Source organism: Chroicocephalus ridibundus, chromosome Z (assembly GCF_963924245.1).
Source record: "Chroicocephalus ridibundus chromosome Z, bChrRid1.1, whole genome shotgun sequence".
NCBI lineage: Eukaryota > Metazoa > Chordata > Aves > Charadriiformes > Laridae > Chroicocephalus > Chroicocephalus ridibundus.
Window position 1 is genome coordinate 24,775,768 of NC_086316.1, and position 25,527 is coordinate 24,801,294.

Sequence of the window (25,527 nt, forward strand, 5' to 3'; positions counted from 1 at the left end):
TGAACTTAAGAGCCATAAAATGAAACTAAGAAGTAGCAAGTCACATAATAGGAAGTTAATCTCTGGAATTCCTTGACCAAAAGTTCTGTGGACAACAGATGCTTGTGCATACTGAAACTGACTGGACAAATTCAAGCAAGAAATATAGCTCTAAGGCTAGTATAAGCTACCTCTAAGGCTATTACAAACTAATACTACTTCTGTCTCAAAACGTTTCTGAGCTGAAAATTATGGGAAGCAGAGAGATCATCCTGAGGAAACAGCATTGCACGATCATCCTGTTCTTGTTCTCCTCCCTGGACTCTTCCCCGTTGGCTAATGTAAGAGAGAAGAAAGTTGGTTAGGTCAATCTTTGGTCTGACCTAATGCTGTTAAACTTTTTTGCTGAGAGTCCTGAATCTACACCAGAAAATGAACACCTTAACAACAGCAACACTTAAAAGAGCTATTTGATTCCTGTTCCAAAAATAGTATCACACCATAAAATTTCTCTCTCAAATTCCCAAAAGAATTTAAAGTGGGTGAATATAAGATCTCTAACAGGACACATTGGAAATTCTATTGAAAATGAATATATGTAGGCAAATATGCGGACACAGATTCATAAATGCAAATATGAATTTCATCAGAATAATTTACTATAAAAGCAGCAATTCATCTCTTTCACTTAAACATGCTAATGTCTTAGTTCTAAACAACGGGATACAGAATACTAAGTTATTTCTCTTTTGAGCTATAGAAGGCAGAATATTTGAAAAACGGTAATACTTTCTTGAAGAGGGAGATTCAGTATATGTGTTTTTCCAGTTACTGTGCTGAAGTACATCTAGATGTACAACATTCACATAGTTTACGCAAGAATAATCTCAATTTAGTAATGATGTAGAATATATTATAAACAGAAGCATGTTTAAAGGGAAGGGAGGGGCTTTAATTATTAAAGGATCCTTTCATAAGAAAGCGAAGCTGCTTCAGGACTAAGGAGTCTGACAAAGGAGCCTGAATATTCATATTAGAAAGTTTATTTCAATACCTATTAAGGAATAAATTTACAAAAAGTAATCAGATTGCACAGGAAAAAAGAGAGAATGATTAATGACCTTGAAAATGAATAAATAAAATTCAGAGATTCTGTCATGTTGAGAAAACACAGGGATTAGAATAATATGCAGAAGATATTGCAATGCATTTATATTTGAAATACTTCACTGCTATTAGGACTCACTTTGATTTTGGTTTTGAGAAAAACCTACAAGAAGTAAGTATCATGGTTTTATTAAGCAGATGAAAATTTTTAAAAAACTTAAAAAACCCCCACAACACAGCATTGATACCTTATTTTTATCAGTTTTGCTTTCTAAAGCAAAAAAAATACTTCAAATAAGTCAAACATGGACTGAAATACAGTAGAGAAAACAAAAACATCATCAACGAATGAAATTCGGAATTTTCCACTTTAAATTGCTATGATCAATATAAAAAAATTAAATGTACAATTAAGAATTGCAATCTCACAAGTGACTGCATTGGAACATTTTATGTCAAAAGCTGAGGCTGATAATATAATAAGAACATAATAACCTCAGCAGGAGATTTGTTCCCCAGTAACAAATGATTAAAGGTGAAGTTGGTAAAAGTAATAAAAAGATTTAACTAGGCAATATATTAAAAAAACACCTAGAGAGGTAGTTTATCACCCTGAATAGCTAAAAGCTCCACGAAATGCAATACAACAGCTACATCTGTGTTAGTAAGTTAACGTATTTTAAAGGTTATAATAATGAATAAGAATTTACTTTGGAAAACGAAAGCAAACACAAAACAAGTGAAATAAATATATTCATGAAAATTTTCTGCATGGCAATTTAAATCACTGACTACATGACTGTACTCACTGGTTTCATCAAAAGATTTAAGTATTTTTCCTAGAGTACTGAATTTGGAAACACTTTTGAGAAGATGAAACTGTATGTTCCCAAGAAGGATTCATGATGGATTTGAGGCACTGTACAGATTAACTGGCAAGGAGAGGAACATACATTGAAAGTGTTGGCAAGTTTTTAGAGAGACTGGGGAGGAATATTTTGTGCAAAGGAACAATAAAACTAGCATGGGAAAGAATCCATAGCGTGAAAGTATCATTTTTAGAAACTGGACCTTAAAAATGAGGACACAGCTATGTGCTGATCTGAGTGAGCCTACATACAATGTATAACAGCATTTCCAAAGGATGAAAGGTTTGAAAAGACAGACTTACGTTACTTGTAAACTTTCTGCTGTTAGATTATTCCACATGATCTCATTAGCTTGAAGGTTTTCATTTTCTTCTAGTAAAGATGTATCAAACTCTATTTCTTGTTCAACTACTTCTGACGACCTAATTTAGTAAATAAATGTTACATTTTCAAAATTAACATGTATCTGTGAGTAAATCATAAAGCAAATAATTATGTTTTGAATTATTTTAATAACTAAAATATAGTTAAAATTACACGTGAAATAAAAGAAAAGGTAGCAACTGGATACATATTCTTTTTCCTTTGAAGAACATAGTCTTAAAATCATACCAGATGACAAACTGGCATACAATTCTTTGAATCAAGACCACAGCGTAACCAGGGTTCTCAAGGGGTATCAATGTGAATGGGTCCACTCTTAGCTGATCCTGCTATAAACCTGCACGTGACAATTACCAATTTGCACATAACAACAAAAAAGATAATGCAAGAAGTCATAGGACTATTTCTGCATATACTAATACAAAGTAACAGTTCAGTACATAGCAAATAGAGTTTATTTTTAAAGTCAAAAATTTTCTTGCATTATCTGCGTACTCTGTAGTCTCAGCTACTGTGTAACCTGCAATAACTGCAGAGTACAGTTACCTAGAATTCACTTTAAACTAGAATTTGGACAATAAGAGAAATAAAGCCAAAAAACTTAGTTAGCCCAGAATGCAAGCTGCATCCAAATACACAGTGAATTAACTCACGTTGAATCTGGACTGTCATGTATAGTCTGCTGTCAGTACCAAATTTACGGCTCTTCACGTGTAGTAACAGTAACTGGAATTTTGTTTTTCTAGAGCCAAAGAGATGGATGGCTAAAGAAAAAGTCAGGTTAAAAACGTGACCTTCAGACAGCTTTCTGTACATGCAAGTAGAACAATTTTCAAACTAGGATAAAGCTTTACAAGCAACAATGTAAAAGGAACGAAACAGAAACAAATACAACTCTGATCTCTTAAGCAGTGTTGCAGTTTAATTCAGGGTTTTCTCAAAAATGAAACATCAACATGCACACCAAGATGAAAACGTATACATACCTGTGAGTATCTATGAAGTCATTATACTCAGAGTTAGGATCTATCTGTTCAACCGAGGTCTGGATCTCTTTATGGACATTCACAATCTCTTCTGTTACAAGACTGGTGATCTGGCTATACTCATCCAAGATTCCTTTTCTAGAGAGGAAAAAAAATTCTAGTGTATAACATGGCACTGAAGGCATAGATGGCATTGAAGATGCTTCAAACTTTCAATTTGCTGTTTCTACAAATGCTTGTTGCAACTGGCTAAAAAGGGAAAAAATAAGACAATATATTACTCAAAGAAATAACAGATCAACTGTGGCCTTTTCTTTACAGATTGGCTATGAGTGAGTGAGAAGTCTCTAAGACCATGTTCCTTGTATTGATTTCAGTGCATCTACATACACTAAAAACTGTAGAAATCACAAGGAAAAGGAATGTATACAGCTTATTGATGACAGTCCTCTTCACAAAGGACTTAACCATGCTTGGTAAAGCATGACCTACACTAAAGCTTATCATGTTCTGACTGACAAAATAAATACGATCTGGCATAAGGCAAAACCAGTCACAAAATAGCGTGCATTTCCCTTAAAAACTGTGTTTCTTTATTGTTTTAACTATCATCTTTCATACATTTTTTTTTATGATTTGCCATTCAGACAATCATAAATCACAAGTTAGCATATATTTACAAGAAGAAACAAAAATCAAGCAGAAAGTTCCTACAAGAAACTACAAGCCGCCCAGCGTTGTCTTAACCTGCTTCCGAGAGTGGGAAAAACCAGAATGGGGTATGGTAAAAGAATAAGTGATATTGTGCCACTACTCTTAGTAGCATCCAGTAACACATACTCAGAACACCCTCCTATTCTCTTTAACTTCCAGCTTTCCGTAAATGAACCCTCATAATCATTTCCTAGTTTACATTTATCTTTGACAAAGTTGTTAGCTTGCCAGGCTCTGAAGTATGGTGAGCCTTCTTAAAATACTGATGAATTTTGGCCATCCCAGAGGAACATGCAGAGAAAAAAGTATCAACAGATTTTTCATGGATAAGATCTCAAGTTATGTTTACTCTGTGAAAGAAGTGATTGGATTTTTGAATACTTTTTCTGAGCACAAAACAGACAAGAGAAGGCATTAAATCTTGCACTGCCTGTGCACAACACACCAGAAAATAGTTCAAAGAGTGTGACAAAAAGATAGGCCAATGTCAACTACCGCAACGCCATACTGAAGAGAAAGGGAATGTATGTCAATTACAGGAAAAAAAAAAATCTTTGGCAATGTTAGTTTACTTCAGGTTTACCGAACTAATTCATCTGCAAAATCAGGATTATTAAGGAAGTATATTTCACACAGATGGCCACACCAAGCTCTACACCTGAAATCACCACCTCTTCTTGTACAGCAAAGATACTAGAAAGGAGTAATTTTTTTACATTCAGATTACATTAATTACAGTAATTTTCTTACATTCAGAATTACATTCAGATCTCACAAAAAATGTCTATGTAGTGACAAAAATATTTTTTACAGCTTTTTACTCCAGACATAGCAAAGGTGAGTGGGTTCGAGTGGTTCTTGTTCCGTCATAGAATTCTTTAGAGAATTATCACATCTCACAATTTTGAGAAATCCCCTGACAGCAAACAAATTTAACTGTAGTCTTTTGCTGTGATTTTACATATAAAACTAAGATTAAAAGGCTGTACAGAGCCTACTACAAAGGTCTATTTCACTTTCATACCTGCACCAGAATCAAAGGAATTAATATGATACTGCATAGGGCAGTTAATGGTGTCTGTACCACACAAGCATGCAAAGTGTGAAATCCCCAACTCTCCCTTACTTCCTATGTGCTGAAGTCAAGGTAGACGAGAATGTAGACTTCAGAAAAGGTTAGTTAAAGAAGAGTGCCTCACATCTAAATGAACAATACCTACCAAAAAAAAGCAACTGCCCTTTCTTTTAGGCCAAGTGATTTAAATAACACTCCAGAAAAAGACCTACAGAATAGACTCCCTAACCAGCTCCCATTTTTCAGGAAAGACAAAGAGGCGGCGTGGTGGTTACAAACCAGAAAAGAGGGCTTAAAGTCCTCACTATCTGTTCTCAGAGATCACCCATTTGCACACCTTCTGTAATGATGTAAAAAATAATCTTTCAGGAAAAAGGTAACCGCATTTTTAAAGCTGAATTCCTTACAGTGAGATCAGGTTTGTATGATCCTGCTACTTCTCCCCCACATACGATTAACAATACATCTGCGTGGCCATCCTCCACAATGACTTTCAAGATAGCCAAACAGTTTAAACCAACTCGGTTGCTGTTGGAATTTCATAACAGTAAGTCTACCAGAGAGGCAAAGAACTTCTCATAGTATACCAGCCGAGGGATAAAGTGTGAGCTCAGCTATAAACACTGCAGTTAATCTGTAAGATTTTGAAGTTTATGAGAAGACGGTGTCTTGCTAGAATGTTTAAGTAACCACTCAAAACCACTGTGTGCATTATTTGGATAGACTTTTCTATGCAGAATTATTGTCAATTGAAAGATGAAAATATCTTTTTTCATTATCCCTTTATATACAATCAATTAATCACAGTTTATTATCTTTAAATAATTCTATAAATTAATTAAAATACTACATATATAAAATTCCACAAATTAAAAATATATAAAAATACATCTTACAGGGCTTTAATCATTTCTTCTTGCATCTTCTGTAGTGAATCAAGCAACAGAGGAAGCGTAGTATCATAATACTGGTGCTGATGTAACTGTGCTCCTTTCAGTGCCAATACATACTGATTATGCAACATATGAAGCTTCATAGTGGCTTTGTCACACCGATCTTTGGCTTTCTCAGTCTCCTTTCCTAAGAAAAAAAAAAAAAGAAAAATGCACATGGTGATTTGAAAGTATACAAACTTGTAGATGACATAAATCTACTAGATTTATGATAAGTTTGCACCTTTTTCAACAGTAGTCTTTTCAACGTACTTCTATGAAGAAGGTAAGATCTGACTGTTTTCAGGTCTTTAGTACGACCAAATGTCTTGGGTTTCTAACTAAAAGACTAAGTAAAAAAAAAACTGCTATATTTTCTTTGAGAAGAAATGTGAAAATTCTTCATCTAAAGTATCTGAAAAACATTGCCTACACAGGTATAAAAATAATATAACTGAAGAATAAAGAACAAAAGTCTTACACATGAATATCACAAAGCTAATCTTTTATTTACCTCAGAGCAAATAAACATTTTTAATGAAGAAAGTAAGAGATGTCCTACTAGGTCAGATTCATAATTCATTAAAAATCTGTCATTTATTGCAAGCAAAAATTCTATTGCTACATATCATCCCAAGAAAGCAATGGTGCAGTCTACATAAAAGTAGCTGAACTCGCACACTGTCACTCCTGTCCAAAATGGGCATCTTCTCTACTTACAATTTAACATTTCCTTATCACTCTCGCCATCACGATCAGGTGGTTGGCTCTACAATCTCAGGTCTACACTAGTAGAGACTAGAAGTTCTCAAGTTCATCCTGACAATACCAGTTCAGTGCTGAACCTGAGAGCTACAAGGTACTTCAAGAGGTCACCTATTCTATTCTTTGCCACAGTAATTGCACAAATATATGGCATATGTTTTTAGGATTTTCCTAAGCTCCTCAATGACAGACAACTTTGCAACTTCTTAGTATCCTTCAGGTATCATGCTATAGTAGCTGAAAGCATCCCCCCACCTCCCTGCCCCTTCACTCTCCAATGTCAATTTTTATTGCTTTAATTTAAACCCTTATTTACTTTGTATGCGCCATGGGTATGAAAAGTAGATTCTACCATCCTCTGCAATCCATATCTTATACATTAGATTACATACTCTCCTCTTCTGACCAACCCTCTAAACTTCATACTAACGGACCTACAGGTCTTCTCTTTTAAGTCCTGTTGTCTTCTTGCAGTTGACTGGTTCACAATCTTACACAAGTGCAACTTCAGTAAAGGCTCAAAGCCAAAGAACAACTTTACATTCTAGATACTTCTAGCTCATAAAAAAAATAAAGAAACAAAAAGTGTCTTGCTTGAATACCATATAAATATGGCATCACTGATTACTTTTGCTTTGACATCTGATCCTGTCAAGTAACGCTATCTTTTTGAGAATCATTTCTCAGTTCATCAAATTATTTTTACCTCCACAGCTGCCCTCCAGGGCACTTTCAATCCCTTCAAGGCATAATGATGCTTGGGAATTTAATAAACAAACTCTGAAACAAAGTAATGAAACAGTGAAATACCACCCAAACGTAATCTCAACACATATCCTGCAACATCTCATAGGACACATTATTTGACAGGACCTCATTAACAACCCTTCTCTAAGCAGTTTTATGCAAAGTTTTGCTTCTCTACTACAACACTTTCAACTTGATCGTGCATTGCCCTTGTCATAAAAGGATATGAGATTATTTTGACATGATACCTTACTGAGACATGTAAGCCCTTACTCATATCCTTGTTATCTTCTTCATATTTATGAATTGTCTCATTACTTTTTCAGGAACTAAAGGCATTTTAAATGAATCCTGTATCTGCAATTATCAAGTGCAGATTCACAATTACCTGCACAGATAAACATACACTAACTAAACCAATTTCATTAAGACTGCTGCATGTCTTATAATCTTAAAATAATTTAAGTAATAAAGAAGACTGGATTTTAACATTTCTACCACCTATTGCAAATAGTTGAGAAAAAAGGAAACGGAAGCATTCATAGCTAAATGGCAGAACAGAGGCTTGAGAACAGACCCTGAAAAGCTGAACTTGCATCATATAAGGAACACACAAAGGAATCTCTCTCTTCTGAGGTGTCAGAAGAAGAGGTTAGAGAAGAAATTAAATAAGAATAAATTATGAGGACTGGATGGTGTTTAGCTTTGTAACTTTAAAGCAACCTGAGAAAGTATTAGCTGAAATATTATGATCAGTTTCTACAGGAGGAAGCAGGCACTCTGTGGAGTGCACCAGGAATATCAGTTGGGTCCTGATATATGAGGTCACAAAGATAATGAAGACGCTGTCTGAAGGAAGCAAACAGGGATGTGAAGAACTGGAAAAAAAACCCTTCGGATGTATTGGTTCAATTACAAAATGTTAAATTATAGTATGAATACTTATAGAGATGCGCATGGGGAAAAAGTAGTCAAACTTAGTAATCCGTTGTAAGCTTACTGAATGCACTCAGGAACGAGACTTTGGGGTTAGTACAGAAAGATCAATGGAAATGTTAACTCAGTGATCAGCAGCATCAGATAAGATGTTATTTAGCAAAGGACCAGACAGTGTTATTATGCCACTGATTACATCCACATAAAGCAGTATGCAGTTCTTTTACCTCAAGGAGGGCATATTCAAAATGAAAAAGGTTTAGAGGAGGGCATCAAGCACTGAATGGTAGGAAACACAAGGAATCCAGAAAGAATGACTAAAATGAGGACACCTGAAGCACAAGGAGACTGAGGAGCAACATGTGAGAGGGGACACACAGTTAAGAGACCCTCCCAACCTCTTTCAATGTAACAACTGTAAGGCATTATATGGAAATTGTATGTACCTTTTTAAAAACAAAGGACATTCTTCTTCATCTAGCATGTAGCTAACCTGCAGTCTGTTGGTCAAAGTTATTGTAAGTATGAAAAGCTTCTACGGTTTAATAGTGAATGGACATGTACAGATAGAAAAAACCCTGAACAGCTACTAAGAACTAAGAGAGACAGCACTTCTGACTCAGGAACTCCCTAGGTAACAAACTACCATGAAGCTGAGAACACTTGCTACCTTACCACTGTCAGCTACATTTTAAACACAGAGTAATAAAAATACTTCAAAAGGATATTATGTCTGTCATTTAATTGAAAACAATCTAACTACTGACCTAACTTTATACCTGGGAGGAACAGATTTCTTGCACTATAGTTCAGCTAAAGGAGCAAAGTTAATCTGCACAGCAAAGACAAAACACATCTCCAGAGTTGTCAACCAGAGAAGTATTTTTCATTTAAGTATGAATGAAACCATCCACTTTAGAAATTTCTGTAAAACTGTTTTGGAGAGACAACAATCGCAACTCTAAAACTTTTGCCAGCGGTAACAGGTTTTGTCTTTGGCAAACAATCAAAACTCATGTTTCATGGGAAGAGTAATATTTTTATTTCCCCAAAACATAAAAACATTGTATTACTTATTTCTAAATTTAAAATAGACCATTTGGAGGGGGAAAAAAAAAAAAAAGAAAACCAAACCAAAAAAACCCAACACAACACATCACACTCAGAATAACATCACGGAAATTAGATACCACCAAACATGGGCATGTCTGACACCAGTGTACTGATATAATGGGATGGTATACAATCCCATTTTTTCACCTGGCTTGAGGACTAAATTTCACCTCTACAGACATTATTCCTTAGCAGAACACCTCAACTAATTTCAGAATAAATCAAAGTATCATACACACTCAGTTTCCAAATACAGTAGGCTACAGTGTCAACCTGGCTGTCTGCAGACCAAGACATATACACAAGGTCTTTCTGGAGAATGAGAGGCATATGAACACGGGGAAACAATGGAAGGTGACTGAAGAGGGTTTGGAGGGGAAGAAGTCAAGTAGTAGTTATGGTATAGGGACTGGACAAAAGAGGAGAGGGCTAGGCAGCTGAAAGTCAGAGCTGGAAGCACTAAATTATGCTTGTCCTGGCCCATTTCCCTGGGAGATACCCTGGCCAGGGAAACAGGAAGAGGGAGACAAGGTGATAGCTGAGGAAGAAATGCTGGATTATTTCTTGGGTTTATTGTATGTTTGGCCACTTCTATTCAAGCACGCCCTAGATTACATAATCCAAAATTACCTCCATATGTCATAGTTTAAGATCTTAAATTGTCCATACATGTCTTTGAAATACATCCCCTATCATCTTTCAGCTTACCAAAAATCAGCATATGTCAAATTACACAATGTAACATCAATACAGGCTTCTCATCTATGAACCACAACAAACAGCCTTCAACAGTTAAACTAAACTGAAAATTTACACTAAAAATGATCACAACCACATAACTAGAGACTTATCAATACTATCTCTTTCAGAAACCTCATTAATGGCTACAACTATCCCATTTTCCCATCTGCCTTGAGTACTAAATTGCTTGGCTATACAGTATTCCTCAGCAGAGCACCTCAACTAATTGCAAAATAAATCAAATTATCATATACACTCAACTTTTAAATACAGCCTTTGGACCTATAATTAATACGAGAAACACAGCTACAGAATTATTTCCATATTGTAATTTATTTTTTAAAGCAGCAAAATGCAGTGAGGCAGAGTACACAGTTGTTCTACATGTCAATTAGCACACAGGAAAACATCCAATTTTCTTTATCTGTATAATGAATTTCATAAATAGATCTAATTATAATTCTACTGCCATCAGTTGTTGACAAAGCTGTTTAATGTTTATAGAAACTGACTGTGTATACAATATGTCATGCCATAAACAGTATTATGAAGCTTGCAAAATTCAATTATGAAAGTTTGACATTTGCAAAGAAAAGCCTGTCGTTCTTTTTAAAACATTCTAGAGAGTCAAATATTTCATTTTCTAATAAAACCTCCTTTAAGATTTTAATACATACAGTATAACAGAGCCATCCAGAAAAAATGTTTTAGGGTAATTTCTATTAAAAAGGCAGATTTGCTATTCCAAACTTCTTACAATTGTAACTATTAGTCTCTTGTAGCCTAATATTCACCTAGAATGGAAGAATGGAAACTGGACAGGACTGAGACCAACTGAGAAAAATTTCAGCTCACAGTGTTCACTTAGTCTTTTTTTAAATAAGCATCAATGTACAGTGCAAATGCCTCAAACTGACTTTCAGAAAACAAGTATTGCAGATACAGAAAATTTTCACACATATTTTGGATTAAAAAGAAATAATTATACTGAAGAGCTCAGGTTTTTACCCCCTTACAACTTTCTTTATTGGTCAAAAATTATAAGTCAAGGCTCCTATTCTCTTATACGTTCGCTACATTTAGTTTTCACTGATTTCAATAAAATTTAACACTTGAGAGGTCTTCAACTTTGCATTATAGATTTTGACACTTTATTCAAACAGCAAAATTCTGACTCTCTGGGGTACAGTGTAAAGCACCCACTAATTCACATAGGACAAAGATCCACCTCCTGAAGGTTACCTGTATTGTGATATTTCAGACTTAAGTCAAGACTTGGTACAAGCTTAGCTGTTGAGATTTCAAATGAAGCTTCACGATAGCATAGGTTAAACTAATGGCTGAGGCTTACAGCTATTGTTGTTGTTTCTGCCACAAAAAAATCCAATGAAGCTGCTTTAGTTACAGCTAAATCTTATGGGCAAGTCAAAATTATTTTCTTAAAGATCTATTCTTTTCAAAGAGAAACAGCATACAGTGAAAATCTCAGGTTCGAACAATATGAAATACAAAGCTTTGCCCTGAAAATGAAAAGCTCAAACAGGAACATTTTGGATTGATTAACTACAGAAAGATGTCACAAAGAATCCCAAAACTGAATGCAGTAAGAAATTATTTCTTTAAGTCTACGTTGTAGATCAGCTGCTAGCAAAAAAAGCTCGACACTATACTTCAATGGATACACACTACCATAAGCCCTGAACTTCTGCTTCATTGCAAATGTAACAAATGAGCCTTTCAGCTCAAACAAAAACCTACACCAGTGACATCCAACTCTACAGAAAGACTGTACTTTTTCCTCTCAGTGTTGCTTTGCAACAACAGTAAGAAAAACTGCATAGAAGATCTCCTTGAAGTATCAGTTATTGAGCTATTTGTTCTTAAATTGGCTTTGTTCTTATTTGACTTGTTCCTTTGGGACCTTTGAGGACAGGAAAGGAGAAAAAAAAATATTAAAGAATAAAAACTCATCAACATCTAAACACATATTCATACCTGAGCTGCTCTCTCAAATTTTTGCATCTTTAAGTGTTTGCTCTTAAAAGACAATAAGTTTCATAATTGCTTTTTGAGGCGGCATAATGGAAATACTAAATAGTTTATGAAAACAACATAAATCTGTCAGAGTTAGGTACATTTTGGGATGTCTACAATTAGAATTTCTTGTCCAGTTTTCATAAATCTCAGAAAAAGTCTGTCTGGAGTCCAATTTATGGTATTTCAAGAAGGACTGCCCTCTGACCCTAACTCTTGGGAACTTCAGTGACACCAATAGGTCTGACCTTCAGCCATTCAAAAGTGATGACAAAGTGTTCGTAAATGAGGCAATGGAGATCATTGTAAAGGCTTAGCTTAATTAACTTTCTGGATTTATAGCTCCTGGCACTGAAACATGACCTTTGGCTTCAGTGCACAGTAAACGCTGTCCCATGAAGAAACACTAATGTAGATAATGTCCATTTGACAAAGGGGAATATAATTTTATTACACAGTTTTTGACAATTAATTTAATTTAGTTTCAAAAGCATGTAGAGACACACCTGACATGATAATAGAGGGTTATATACCCCCAATAGAAACACAGTGAGAAGCCTTAAACATGCTAGAACCGTGGAAATAGAAAAGCAGCAGAATTACAGGACCAACAAAGTGAAAATTAGAAGGAAAACTTGAAGGTCTATACATGAATAATAGTGGGGAAGAAAATCTTTATACATAAATAAAACTATGGATAACAATCCCAGAGAAACTTGGAGGACAAGAAGATATGTCAAGAACTCACATAACTGCCTCTGTACTTCAGGAAGTGCAAAAAGCAAATCCACCCAAATCTCTGGGCATGGGTAAACATTGGGAAAAACAGCAGAGGCAATGTTATACTAAATGTGGCCACCAATGATACTGCCAGGGGAAACATGGACAGTATCAAACGTGACCACAGAGCTCTGCGGGCAGCCGTGAAGGGCGTGGGGGCCCAAGTGGTGTCCTCCTCAATCCTGCCAGTGAGGGGAAAGGGTGCGAGGAGGGCACTGACAATACAAGTCAGTAAGTAGCCGTGGAGGTGGTGTTGGCAACAGGGGTTTGGGTTCTACAACCATGGGATCCTGTTTGCAGGCCACCATCTGCTTAGGAGATCAGAAGCACGTTACCAAGCAGAGTAAAACAATTTTCACCAACAGGATGGCTGACCTCATTAGGAGGGCTTTAAACTAGGAATGACCGGGGAGGGAGAGGTTGACCTGCAGTCCTGAAGGAGCAATGGATAAGATTGCTGAGCAAAGGGCATGGGGTGGTGTGATGGGAAGGGATTGAGAAGTCAACAAAATGTGGCCTGCGTGGGGTCACCTCTAGTACCTGCATGTGGGCCTTGCCTAGTACCTTGCCTCCTACAAGGCACCATTGGTAAAATCTTCCCAAATCCTCTCCAGGAACTCAACACGCTGGGGTGCCATGTTTTAAGTGCCTGTATACTACTGCATGCAGCACGGGGAACAAACGATGAGTTAGATAGAGATGAGTGTGCAGTTCATTGCAGGGCTATGAACTTGTCAGGATTGTGGAGGCATGGTGGGGTGGCTCCCACGACTGAAGTGCTGCAATGGAGAGACACAGGCTCTTGGGGAAAGACAAGTCAGGAAGATGAGGAGAGGGAGTTGCTCTTTATGTGAGAGGGCAGCTGAAGCGCATGGAGCTCGGCCTGGGGATGAGGAGGTGATGGAGAGTTTATAGGTTAGGATTAAAGAGAGGACAGACAAGGTCTGTGGAAAAGCCAAGAAGCTTGGCTACAGAGTCATCATAATTTTCTGTATTATAACCTCACAAGAGTATCACAACATATGATTTCAGAAAATTTAAAAATGTAAAAAAGAGGGAAGTGTCAGGGTTTTTTCTTTTTTTTTTTCTTTTTTGAATGAAGCAACAATCTTCCTCTGAGAAAATACACAATTCTTCAGTGTACGGTAATGTTTCAGACAGAAAAAACATTTTGTCCCTGGTTTGCTCTAGAATCTTTTATTTTTGTAAATATCAGCACTAAAGTATAAAGCTGCCAATGCATATGGTGATCTATTAGACACTTCCCAATGTTTGTGATAGCACTTTTCAAATAATTTCCCAGACCTGCATTTATCTTCTCATCTACATATTTTTCAGAATTTTCAATAACAGAGGTAGTTTCTGCATATTTTCTAAATTGCTATTTCCACATTTGTTTATCAATAACAAACCTCCCATATAGTCACTTCCTTATTTATTTCAAGTCTGGAGACACACATTTTCACAGAGTATTTTTCCATTCTGCGGAAAAGAGTAATCCATTATATTATTTGTTTGCATTATTCTACTGAACACATTTCTTTATACTCATGAATGAGATGACCAAGGCTTTCAAATAAGTCTTCTTCTAAAAATATTTTTTTAAAGCAATAAAATATTTTTAAATTAAAGAATCCTACAGCTTGACTAAAATCTCCTTCCACAGACTGGTAAGTGGAAATACCAGTGGCATGATCTTTTCCTTAAGTCAATTTTGGTAAGGACTAAGAACTTCTTAAATTAAAGCAAATAAAATAATTTTAAAAACTAGCTATGACAGAAAAAAAGACTATCCTTACAGTGATATATCAAACCTATGTAACTGTATATTCAGGGTGATTGATTCCCAATACTTAAGAATGTGTTGTGAATATGTGAAGAATATGTAATGAAGAATATTCCCACTGTAAGTGAAGATCAGGTTAGTGACTATCTGATGAACCTGAAAGTGTGCAAGTCCATGGCATCTGATGGGATACACCCACAGGTACTGAGGGAACTGGCGGATGAGGTTGCTAAACTGCTCTCTATTATATTCCAAAAGTCATGGCAGTCTGGTGAGGTCCCCACTGACTGGAAAAGGGGAAACATAATCCCCATTTTCAAAAAGGGAAAGAAGGATGGACCAGGGAACTATAGGCCAGTCAGTCTCACCTCCGTGCCTGGTAAGATTATGGAGCAGATCCTCCTGGAGGCACTGCTGAGGCAGAAGAATAATTCAGAGGTGATTGGGTACAATCGACACAGCTTCATCAAGGGCAAATCATGCCTGACAAACCTAGTGGCCTTCTATGAGAAGGTCACAACATCAATAGACAAGGGGAGAGCAACCGACGTCATTTACCTGGACCTAAGCAAATCTTTTGCCTTTGACACTGTCCCACATGACATCCTGATCCTAATAAAATATGGGTTTCATGGATTGACAATTCAGTGAATAAAGAACTGGCTTGACGGCCGCACCCAAAGAGTGGCTGTCAATGGGTCCATAACCAAGTGGAGGCCAGTGACAAGTGGAGTCCCTCAAGGATCAGTACTGGGACCGGTCTTGTTTAACATCTTCATCAGCGACATGGACAGTGGCATAGAGTGCACCCTCAGCAAGTTTGCCGACAACACCAAGCTGTGTGGGGCAGCTGACATGCTGGAGGGAAGGGATGCCACCCAGAGGGACCTTGACAGGCTGGAAAGGTGGGCCCATGCCAACCTCATGAAGTTCAACACGACCAAGTGCAAGGTCCTCCATCTGGGTCGGGGCAATCCCAAGCACTGATACAGGCTGGGCAGTGACCAGCTTGAGAGCAGCCCTGAAGAAAAGGACTTGGGGGTGCTGGCAGACAAAAGGCTCAACATGAGCTGTCAGCGTGCACTAGCAGCCCAGAAAGCCAATCGTATCCTGGGCTGCATCAGGAGAAGCTTGGCCAGCAGGTCGAGGGAGGTGATTCTTCCCCTCTACTCCACTCTCATGAGACCCCACCTGGAGTACTGCGTCCAGTTCTGGAGCCCCTACTACAAGAAAGATGTGGACGTGCTGGAACATATCCAGACAAGGGCCACGAGGATGATCAGAGGGCTGGAGCACCTCTCCCATGAGGACAGACTGAGAGAGTTGGGGTTGTACAGTCTAGAGAAAAGAAGGCTCCAAGGAGACCTTATAGAGGCCTACCAGTCTCTTAAGGGGGCCTAGAAGAAAGCTGGTGAGGGACTTATTAGGATATCGGGTAATGGTAAGACTAGACGGAATAGATTAAAACTAGGGATGGGTCTATTCAGATTGGATGTTAGGAAGAAGTTCTTCACCGTGAGGGTGGTGAGATACTGGAACAGGTTGCCCTGAGAGATGGTGGAAGCCCCATCCCTGGATGGGAGCCCCCCCTTAAGGCCAGGCTGGACGGGGCTCTGAGCAACCTGATCTAGTGGGAGGTGTCCCTGCTCATGGCAGGGGGGTTGGAACTGTGGCCCTCTGCTTTTGGCGGCAACCCTATAATTTCTCCATTTCTTCTAGTAAGCCTTTCTTCATAGTTTCTTCAATTTTTCAAGTCTTCATCACCGAATAGGAAAGACAGCTTGTGCAACTTTCTTTATAATTGATTATTCTATATTACTCATTTAACTGATTTTGGGACCTTCCTGACCCAAGTGATCTGTTTAAACTCAGTATTTCATATAATGCTAGGCACATCAAAATACCATAAGTGATAATGAAAATTATTTCCTTACACGATAGTTCTTATTGATCCCAAAAAACAACCAGTCACACTACTTTTACAGTGACACAACTTTGAAGCATTCTGTTTCCCATGCTGAGCCCGGCTTCACTTCCCTAAGAATAGAATACAATACAATAATTTCAATTGGAAGGGACGTACAATGATCATTTAGTCCAGCCACCTGACCACTTCAGGGCTGATCAAAAGCTAAAGCACGTTATTAAGGACATTGTCCAAATGCCTCAAACACTGACGGGCTTGGGGCACCAACCACCCTTCTAGGAAGCCTGTTCCAGTGTTTCACCACCCTCTCGGTAAAGAAATGTTTCCTGAAGTCCAGTCTAAACCTCCCCTGATGCAGCTTTGAGCCATTCCCAGGTGTCCTGTCACTGGATCCCAAGGGAGAAGAGATCGGCACCTCCCCCTTCACCTCCCCTCCTCAGGAAGCTGTAGAGACTGATGAGTTTGCCCCTCAGCCTCCTTTTCTCAAAACTAGACGAGCCCAAAGTCCTTAGCCATTCCTCACAGGACATGCCTTCCAACACTTCCACCAGCTTTGATGCCCTCCTCTGGACACATTCATGGACCTTCACATCCTTCTTACATTCTGGGGCCCAGAACTGCACACATTACTCCAGATGAGGCTGCACCATCGTCAAACACAGTCGTATAATCCCCTCTTTTGACCCCCTAGCCATGCTGTGTTTGATGCACCCCAGGATGCGGTTTGCCCTGCTGTCTGCCAGGGCACACTGCTGACTCCTATTGAGTCTGCTGTTGACCTGCACCACCAGAACCCTTTCTGCAGGGCTGCTCACAAGCTGCTCCTCTCCCAACTTATACTTGTGCCCAGAAGCCAGGAGACTTTAAAAATAATTTATAATGATCTACAAAGTACTTTTTATACAAGCTGCTGAAAATAAACTATGATGGCTTTGGCTGTTACTTCTGTCTCAGGAAACAAACTTGGAAATTTAGTGAGTGACCAGCCTTATCACCACCCTCCAAATGAAGAGACACAAATGCAGTGCTCTTAATTAAAGACCAAAATCACAAAGTTAGACAGAAAGAAGATAGTATTTTGGCTTTTAATCTTTAAGGTCTTTTTTCCTTTTATGTCTTGCAAGAGGCTTGCATTAATGTGTTTCTTCAACAAATAAAATCACCCACTCCCCCCTCCACTCAACTTACTTCTGAGAAGAGGGTAAGAAGTCTTTCCCAAATCTTATTTAACAAAGTAATGACTGCAAATAACAAATAGTTTTCTAATGAGAAAAAACTATTTGTATATACTTAGAGATTTCAAATTTACAGAATACCTAAACTTCTGACTTAAGAATTAATTCACTAAAGTTATTTACTTAATGTTAAGATAAATAACATAGTATAAAAATAGCAAAAAATAAAGTGCAATCTTTTGAACTGCTGCCAGATTTTTAAGCTAATAAGCACCACTAGTAAACTCTCTCAGATCTATGAGAGCTGGTCTGTGAGGATTGAGGAGAGCACATCCTGGGGCTGCATGTCCATGTTGAGTGGAAATAACATGCCCAAGCTGGTCCCACATTCCACAAGAAGTCACCAGGATCTCTTGTCTCTGCACTCACCAGGGTTTCTTGCTCTAGAAGCTTTATTTTACAGGGCAGAAACAACCCTAGCCCTTGCCAGCACTGGTAGTGTCTGTGAGTTGAAACACTTACAACAGAGTACTAATTTGAAATTCATCCACCCTGCTGACATCTGCGAATAAGACAGACCAGTTTGGCCAGTGTTACTTGTTTTATCTTAACAATGTGAGAACTTAGGTCAAAAATAAACTCAAAAAATACCCTACTAGGAGTTTCCCTGATCTCAGGAACGACTAAAGGCAACCCATGCCACCAGGAAACATATTAGTATAATCACAATTTTACACGCATCTCAGAATGAATGCCCCAGCCACCTAATAAAAGTATTTTCTGGCTACTCAGCTATTATGAAGAATAGTAGGACAATAATTTGATTTAATGAAAGCTTTTTCAACAGCTTCCTCATTTATCATAGATATAGCTTATGCTGTTGTGCAACTTCAGTATGTACCACAGAAGTCACATCAATTCCAAAGTATTAAATCACAAGAGCTGCAGGGATCTGAAAACATTATTCCAGCAGACGGAATGCTGTATAATGTGCTAGGTGTACTCTTAATATTTCTAGTCTCCTCTAAATCACAACATTGTCAGGGAAAACAAGCCAACCTAGGGTAATCTGGTACAATATTTTCTTATGCTGCCATAGCAGCATAAAATGAAATTAAATACTTAGAATCAATACATTTTTCCTTTACTGTTTACTTCAGATCCATTCTGTCACATAACAATGTTGCTACATAGTTTCTACATTCAGTCAGTAATTAACTAGTAATAAGAATACAATAAAGACCTGCAACAGACCTATATACATGAAAACGGTAAATTTTGCTAAGGATTATATTGTATTAAAATCCAGTATGAACTCGCAAAGCTACAGTGGCTCTATTTCAACTTGCAATATTAACTCAGATAAGAGCTGCTATTTCACACTCAAACCATCAAAAACTAACACCAAAATCACCACAAAAATAGAAGCTATATTGTTAAGAATTAATGTTTTTCAGTGTTTTTTTAAAGTAAGAAAAAGAGCAATTTGTTGTTTATGATTTCATTTACTTATCATTTCCTTATTTAAGACTTTTTTATATAGCAATAACTAGTGTTTAATCAAAAAAAAAAATCAAAGATTAAAAGATTAGAAACCCCCACAGACACACTCTGAACTACACTTAACAAAGATGCACAATACCGCAAAAACAAAAATAAGTGTGGAAATAGCAAATTTAAGTGGAAGCAGTTACCGATCCAATCAAATGAGATTCAAACTGTAATGAGATATCACACTTAATACCTACAACTGTTCTATAGTTTCCATTTTGTGTTTTTTAGCCATGATTTACAAAACCTTTCTAGAAGCTTTGTGACTTCTTCTTTAGCCAAACAATGTCTTTATCATTCAGCATAAATTTTGTTTTGATAGGTTTTCCTGCAACAGCGACATCAACATGCCACACTCTATTTACTGTGTAACTCAGCATCACTGATGTCAGCACAGCATTGTAGGCTGACAGTTATACGCAATCTGTGAGTGTTATTTTGAACTGCTGTTGTATGAAGTGTACACCATTTTTTCCCAATATCACACATCCAAAAGATTTCAGAGGGCTGTCCAATTAATTATGGAAAAACAATCTAGTAAGTCTTTATCTTATATTTTGCTCCAATGACCCCAGTATGCCCTAATGCCCCAATTTTGCAAAGGAACATGCTGTGTGTTCCCAGTACATACCTTTTTCTTTTTTTAACAAAGCTTTCCAATCTAGAAGAAACTATTGGAATCAATCTGTCCATAATCCCAGTTGATGAAGAATGCCTCATTAGAGAGGCACTGGTCTAGTTCAGCTTGATGACTTTAACCCTTCTCAGCTTGCTTTCTCTCACCATGCATTAAAAAAATAATAATAATTAAGGACTAGAACAAAAAGCAAAAAACTATCAACCAACTGAGTAACACCAACGAGACTGCCTGACACTTGGGGTCTCCATGCCCAAGAACAACCAACCAGAATGCATTTGTGATGGAGCCACTGGTCCAGAAAGGAGCAGCAACACATGACTAAATGGGATAAGTGCTAGAACAAACAAGATAAATCAGTCACTTCTGATTGAGACGGCATGCAGATACTGATGGCCCCAACAGGGCAGAGCAATCCAGCCAAAGGACCAAGTGGCAGCCAAGGCTCAGTGGTGCATCCTCTGCAACACAACTGTCCCACTGCTTCCCTGATACCCAAGCAGAAGCAGTGCTTGCAGAGGGCTCCCCACAACAGCTCCTGAGACAGCATCTCAGACACTTTAATCTTTCTGCAGAGCTGGAGACCACAAAGCCACCCATAATGAAGCTTCTGCACCCTTCAGAAAGAATGAAACTATGCAAAAAATTCCCACCAGCTGCCTTCCCATTTCCCTAACATGAACAAAACCTGTAACTAGCCAGTATTATCATTCAGTGCTTACCCCTTATTCTTATTACTCTTTCCACAGGTCCTCTTAAGTCTTTTCAGCAAGTTAACACAGTTGTAACCCTGCAGTAGGGCATCAACACGTTGATTTAAAGTGACTGTCCTGTCAGCTGGTGGAAAGTCTAACATAGTAATTCAAGTTTACCCTAGAATACTTTGTTAACACAGAAAAACATAAAAACAACTACTACCACAGAAGATCACTTTCCACTGTTTATAACTTTGCCAAGCTTTATCCTTTTCAGTTAAAAGCTCCTACTGTGTGTGTTCAGCCCAGAATTTAATATCACTTTTAAGAACTCAACCAGAAAACAGGGAAATAATTCTCTTCCCAAACTAGAGAATCGCTTGTACCTCTTTCACTAGCGGCTCTCTCACTAGAAGATGGCTTTGCTGTTCCAAAACAAAATAAAAGTCAGTAAATTTCAAAGTCACTAAACTTGCAAAACAGAGAAATTTCTAAGTCATTCCTTTGCGTGACTTGCATTCTTTCCACATCAACCAGCTTGTACAGGTAATGCACAAATTTACAGGTAACTGCAGAAGCCCAGAGGCAAAGACAAAGTAGTAGCCTAAGGAGTAGTTGTCCCCTTCAGCTCCAAAAGGTGGGGCCACACACTGTGATGGAGAGTTGGTTTGACACAGGAACAGAGTCTGTTGAGATCATCATTTTACAGAGGTGGACCTGGACTGGCTCTTTCAACAGAACTCTTGCAAGAGCTGGTCTCCAAAGATTTTCATTATTTTGTTTAACAAAATGTTTTTCAGCTTATTTCCAATACTTGGTTATGCCCTCCCGCTGTTCTGGTAGGCACTGTTCCTTCCCTTGTTTGCAATAAGTCTTGAAAGCCTGAAAAACTGAACCAGTTTGTATATTAACAAAAGCCGTATTTCCTAAAAGGACATAATTTTAATAAGTATGAGTTATTGAACCAAGTCTACAATTTTAAGACTTCCCTAACTTGTTCTCCTCACAAACAGTTTGACAACTTGAGGGCTCAGAAACCCTATGAATATACCATGGCTTAAAAACATTCAAAGAGCTCAGCTGACCCGCAGTTGATACACAACTGTAGTATTTGTAAACAAGAACATGGCCTGGAGCGCAACAGGGGAGAAGTAATTCCGCCATTTTGGGGAGAAAAACCTGCAACATTTTTCTGGAGGTCAGTGTTTGTTTACAGAGATTTGCTTTAAGATGTCAGGGAAAGTGAAATTAAGTACAAATTGCAATAAGACAAATACTAAATGGAAGCCTGAAAGAGAAGGTCAAGAAAAACCACAGGAGAAATAAGTGTCTTAAAACCATCTTGTGTTTGCTGTCTATCTAAAGAAATATTAATTCAGTTAATCAGAACCACATCAAAACATCACAGCTGCTGACAAGAAAAACCATTCTGATATCAACGGGAAAGTTTGGTGCTTCAGGAAAGGAGAATGATCAGAACCGTAACAGGAAGACTGGATAAAAAGAACATACTACATACCGTATGTTCCCATGTTAAGTAGTTACTTGGGGATAAAATAAGTAACCAAATCAAAGTTATATGTAGAAAACAGCTAGGGAAATCAACACAATTAAACAACTGACTATGTATTTACATTTTTAAGTGAATATGAACAGCACTAAAAGAAAAAAGAAAAAGCTGATGCAAAACAGTGCTCAGCACTCTCTTATCCCTTGATGTTTTGTTGTTATATTCACCTATCAGCTACTACTCCAAGTTTTAGAAAAATCTGGTAAGAAACAATCTTTATCTCAGCACTGACAGCTACTATATTGCACTGTGAATTATAGTACAAGTGAACAAAGCACAGTAATTGTCATTTTAGGCAGTCATACAAAAACTTACAGATGGATCTTGGCATTATATTTATATACTGCCATCCAATTAATTTTCTCTAAAGAAAGAAAAAAAACTCAGGCACGTAAGAACAATTATTAACAAGATACTTCAATACATCACAGAACAAAGTCTCTCTATCTAATCATTAGCACAATTCAACAGGAATCAAAATCCATGCAGTTTGGATATCGTTCCCAAAAAAAAAAATCTTTAAAATATCTCAGCATGCAAATGAGTTCTTTTCCTCTTTTGCTTAAGGTTGACAAAGGTCAGATCGGTTACACCAACTGTCAAAAGCTGATGCTGAGGCCACTGCAGCAACCATAATAGGTCACATCACAGGATGCAAGGAGGCTGCAGCCACAATGTAGATGAGACAGAATTGTAACCCACTTATCACTATTAACAGTTCATTTGAGCAATTTTACATTTCAAATACATCCACTGAATAAATGACAGAAGAACTTAAAAGGATTACCATTTATATTAAAAGTGCTATCCTTTATTTTATGATTTTTAACAAGAGTACCATCAAGTAGACCTGATGACAATTAGCCTGTCTTACTTAAGGTACTATATGAGCTTTTATATTGTAATCGAGTTGCTCAAAATAAAAACATTACCCTGTTTCAATGTAAGAGTGTTAGCAGGTTTGAAAAAGGCATTAATAGATAGATGAAATTAACACAAGTCAGTCATACCTTTAGCCACAGCTTCTTTATACTTTTCTTTGGCAGAATTTACTTCTTTTATTAGTTGTCTATAGCTAGATTTTAGTTTCTCTAGTTCTGTCTTTGTGACCTTTAAGAAAACAGAAATATAAAAGTATTAAAAAAACTTATCCTCAACATATAAAAAAATTTCATAGCATTAGTGGAAGCGAATTAACAGGATTTATTTTCCAAAATAAGGATGTTACCACTTTCCACTGACTTGAGGTAATCTTAATAGGATATTACATAGTGTAACAAAATGAAAATCAATAAATGCATGGAATAAAATAAGAAGCCCGAAACAGAGATCACCATCTACATCAGTGTAATGAAAAATATGTTTAGTAAATCCAGCTAATCACGAACACTATTCCATTTCAATGACAAGGGCAAAAAAGCACTAAAAAGATGCTTAATAAAGCATACTATATGAAAAAGTTCTACGCATAGGAAGGAAATCCTTCAGCACCTAAAAAAAAAAAGAAAGCGAGATAGAAGAATTTCCAAATATTACAGTTCATACAAACGGCTTAGAAACAGCAACTGTGTAAGAATCAATCTATCTGTTGTAAGACTTAAATCCCTAAAAAGGAAAAGAAACCAAACAAAAAAAAAAAATCAATGAAAAAACCAAACTACGGTGGAACACAGCACTGAAGAATCTTTTTGCAGCGGAAGACGCTCCGCTGAACATGAAATTTTTGGTCAAAAAATTAAAATAAAATTGCCTCTTCTAACCATAACTTTCATTCACTGTGTGACAAAATTAGCGCACTGTTCAGAGATAATCACAAATCACGAACTTGCAAACCAAAGCTAGTAACAAACCAGCCACTACAATACCAAAAAGGTGGCATACATAGAAAAATAAAAACTCACAAAAAGAAAAATACACTCACAATGGGAAATTGTGGAAGAGGAACTTAATTTAATGGAAGTGCCCCCCTCACTGAACGTGCAGAAGAGGAAGTCCGTTCTACAGAAGAACTGTTCTTCTTGCAGCTGGCAAGAAGGTGGCTGGAGTTAACAATTCTCCCTTTTTTCATGATGCAAGGCCCAGATACCACTACTTTCATCTTCAAGAACAACATCTGGAAACTTAATGGAATTCCTTAAAGAGCTAACAAGGTGTTATCTGTAAGTTCTGTTTCTGGTCCAACTGCAAAGATTTAATTCAAAGGCAGGAACTTTTCTCCATATTAGTCCCATATTCTCATCTCATATTGCTATACACTGTAAATTATATTCACAACTGTTGTTATTATAGACTAATAGAGGTGATACGGGAAAAAATAACTTTATGACAATCTTGTATTATATAGACGCCACGAGAAATAGACAAAATGATGAAATTAGGGAGTAGTGAACACAATTAAGACATAAATAACAAGGAACTGCTTTTCTTACAGAAAAATGGAAAATAAAAGGTAGGGCAAAAGTATTAAGAAACTTTTTTAATAATTGCAAAATATATCTTACTGATTCTTAGACTGTGTTCTTCCCACAGGAAAAAAAAACCCAAAACCAAGAGCATCTCTGTCCCCAGATAACACCTAAGGAACTAAGATGGTCAAGGATTACCTCAAATCCAGTTTTTACATCAAAAAATCTTGCCCACCTAACTAGCGTGGTATCCTACTTTTTTTTCCCCAAATTTCATAAAGAAAGAAAAAATATCCAATATCTTAATGGGAACTGGAATAAATCTAAAAGATACAAATTTTACTACATTTGTGGAAAAGACATGATACTTCGCTGTCCTTAAAGAGTTTTACCAAAAAGGTTACACAGAATAGAGGTGTCTAGAATAAGAAGGGATGATAAATACATATTTCACCTAAAGGAAAATGCATTTTTTTTGCCAGCATATCCTAAAGATATGAACTGCACAGACACCGATCTTCACAAGATTTGGATAATGTCCTGGGAAACAATAAGTATTTTGCTTCTGCTTGTAAGAAAAGCAGAAATAATACCACCAAACATGAGAAGTATTCTGAAT

The 25,527-nt window shown here is 37.2% G+C and overlaps 1 protein-coding gene across 3 annotated transcripts in view; it reads right to left on the bottom strand.

The window, feature by feature from the left end:
- Positions 1–25,527, bottom strand: part of FER (FER tyrosine kinase) — a 173,623-nt gene that overhangs the window by 122,940 nt on the left and 25,156 nt on the right. For 2 of the 3 annotated variants that reach the window (XR_010069042.1, XM_063319846.1), the window contains exons 5-8: positions 23,514–23,613; positions 6,011–6,194; positions 3,326–3,463; positions 2,258–2,377 (exon numbers count right to left, since the gene is read on the bottom strand). Coding sequence is in view for 2 of the 3 variants with exons in the window: in XM_063319846.1 (XP_063175916.1) it covers positions 2,258–2,377; positions 3,326–3,463; positions 6,011–6,194; positions 23,514–23,613 (542 nt within the window). In the remaining variant the exon portion in view is untranslated. Of the gene's footprint in view, positions 1–2,257; positions 2,378–3,325; positions 3,464–6,010; positions 6,195–21,697; positions 21,824–23,513; positions 23,614–25,527 lie in introns of those variants that run through there. The other variant, XM_063319847.1, reaches the window with a different exon arrangement.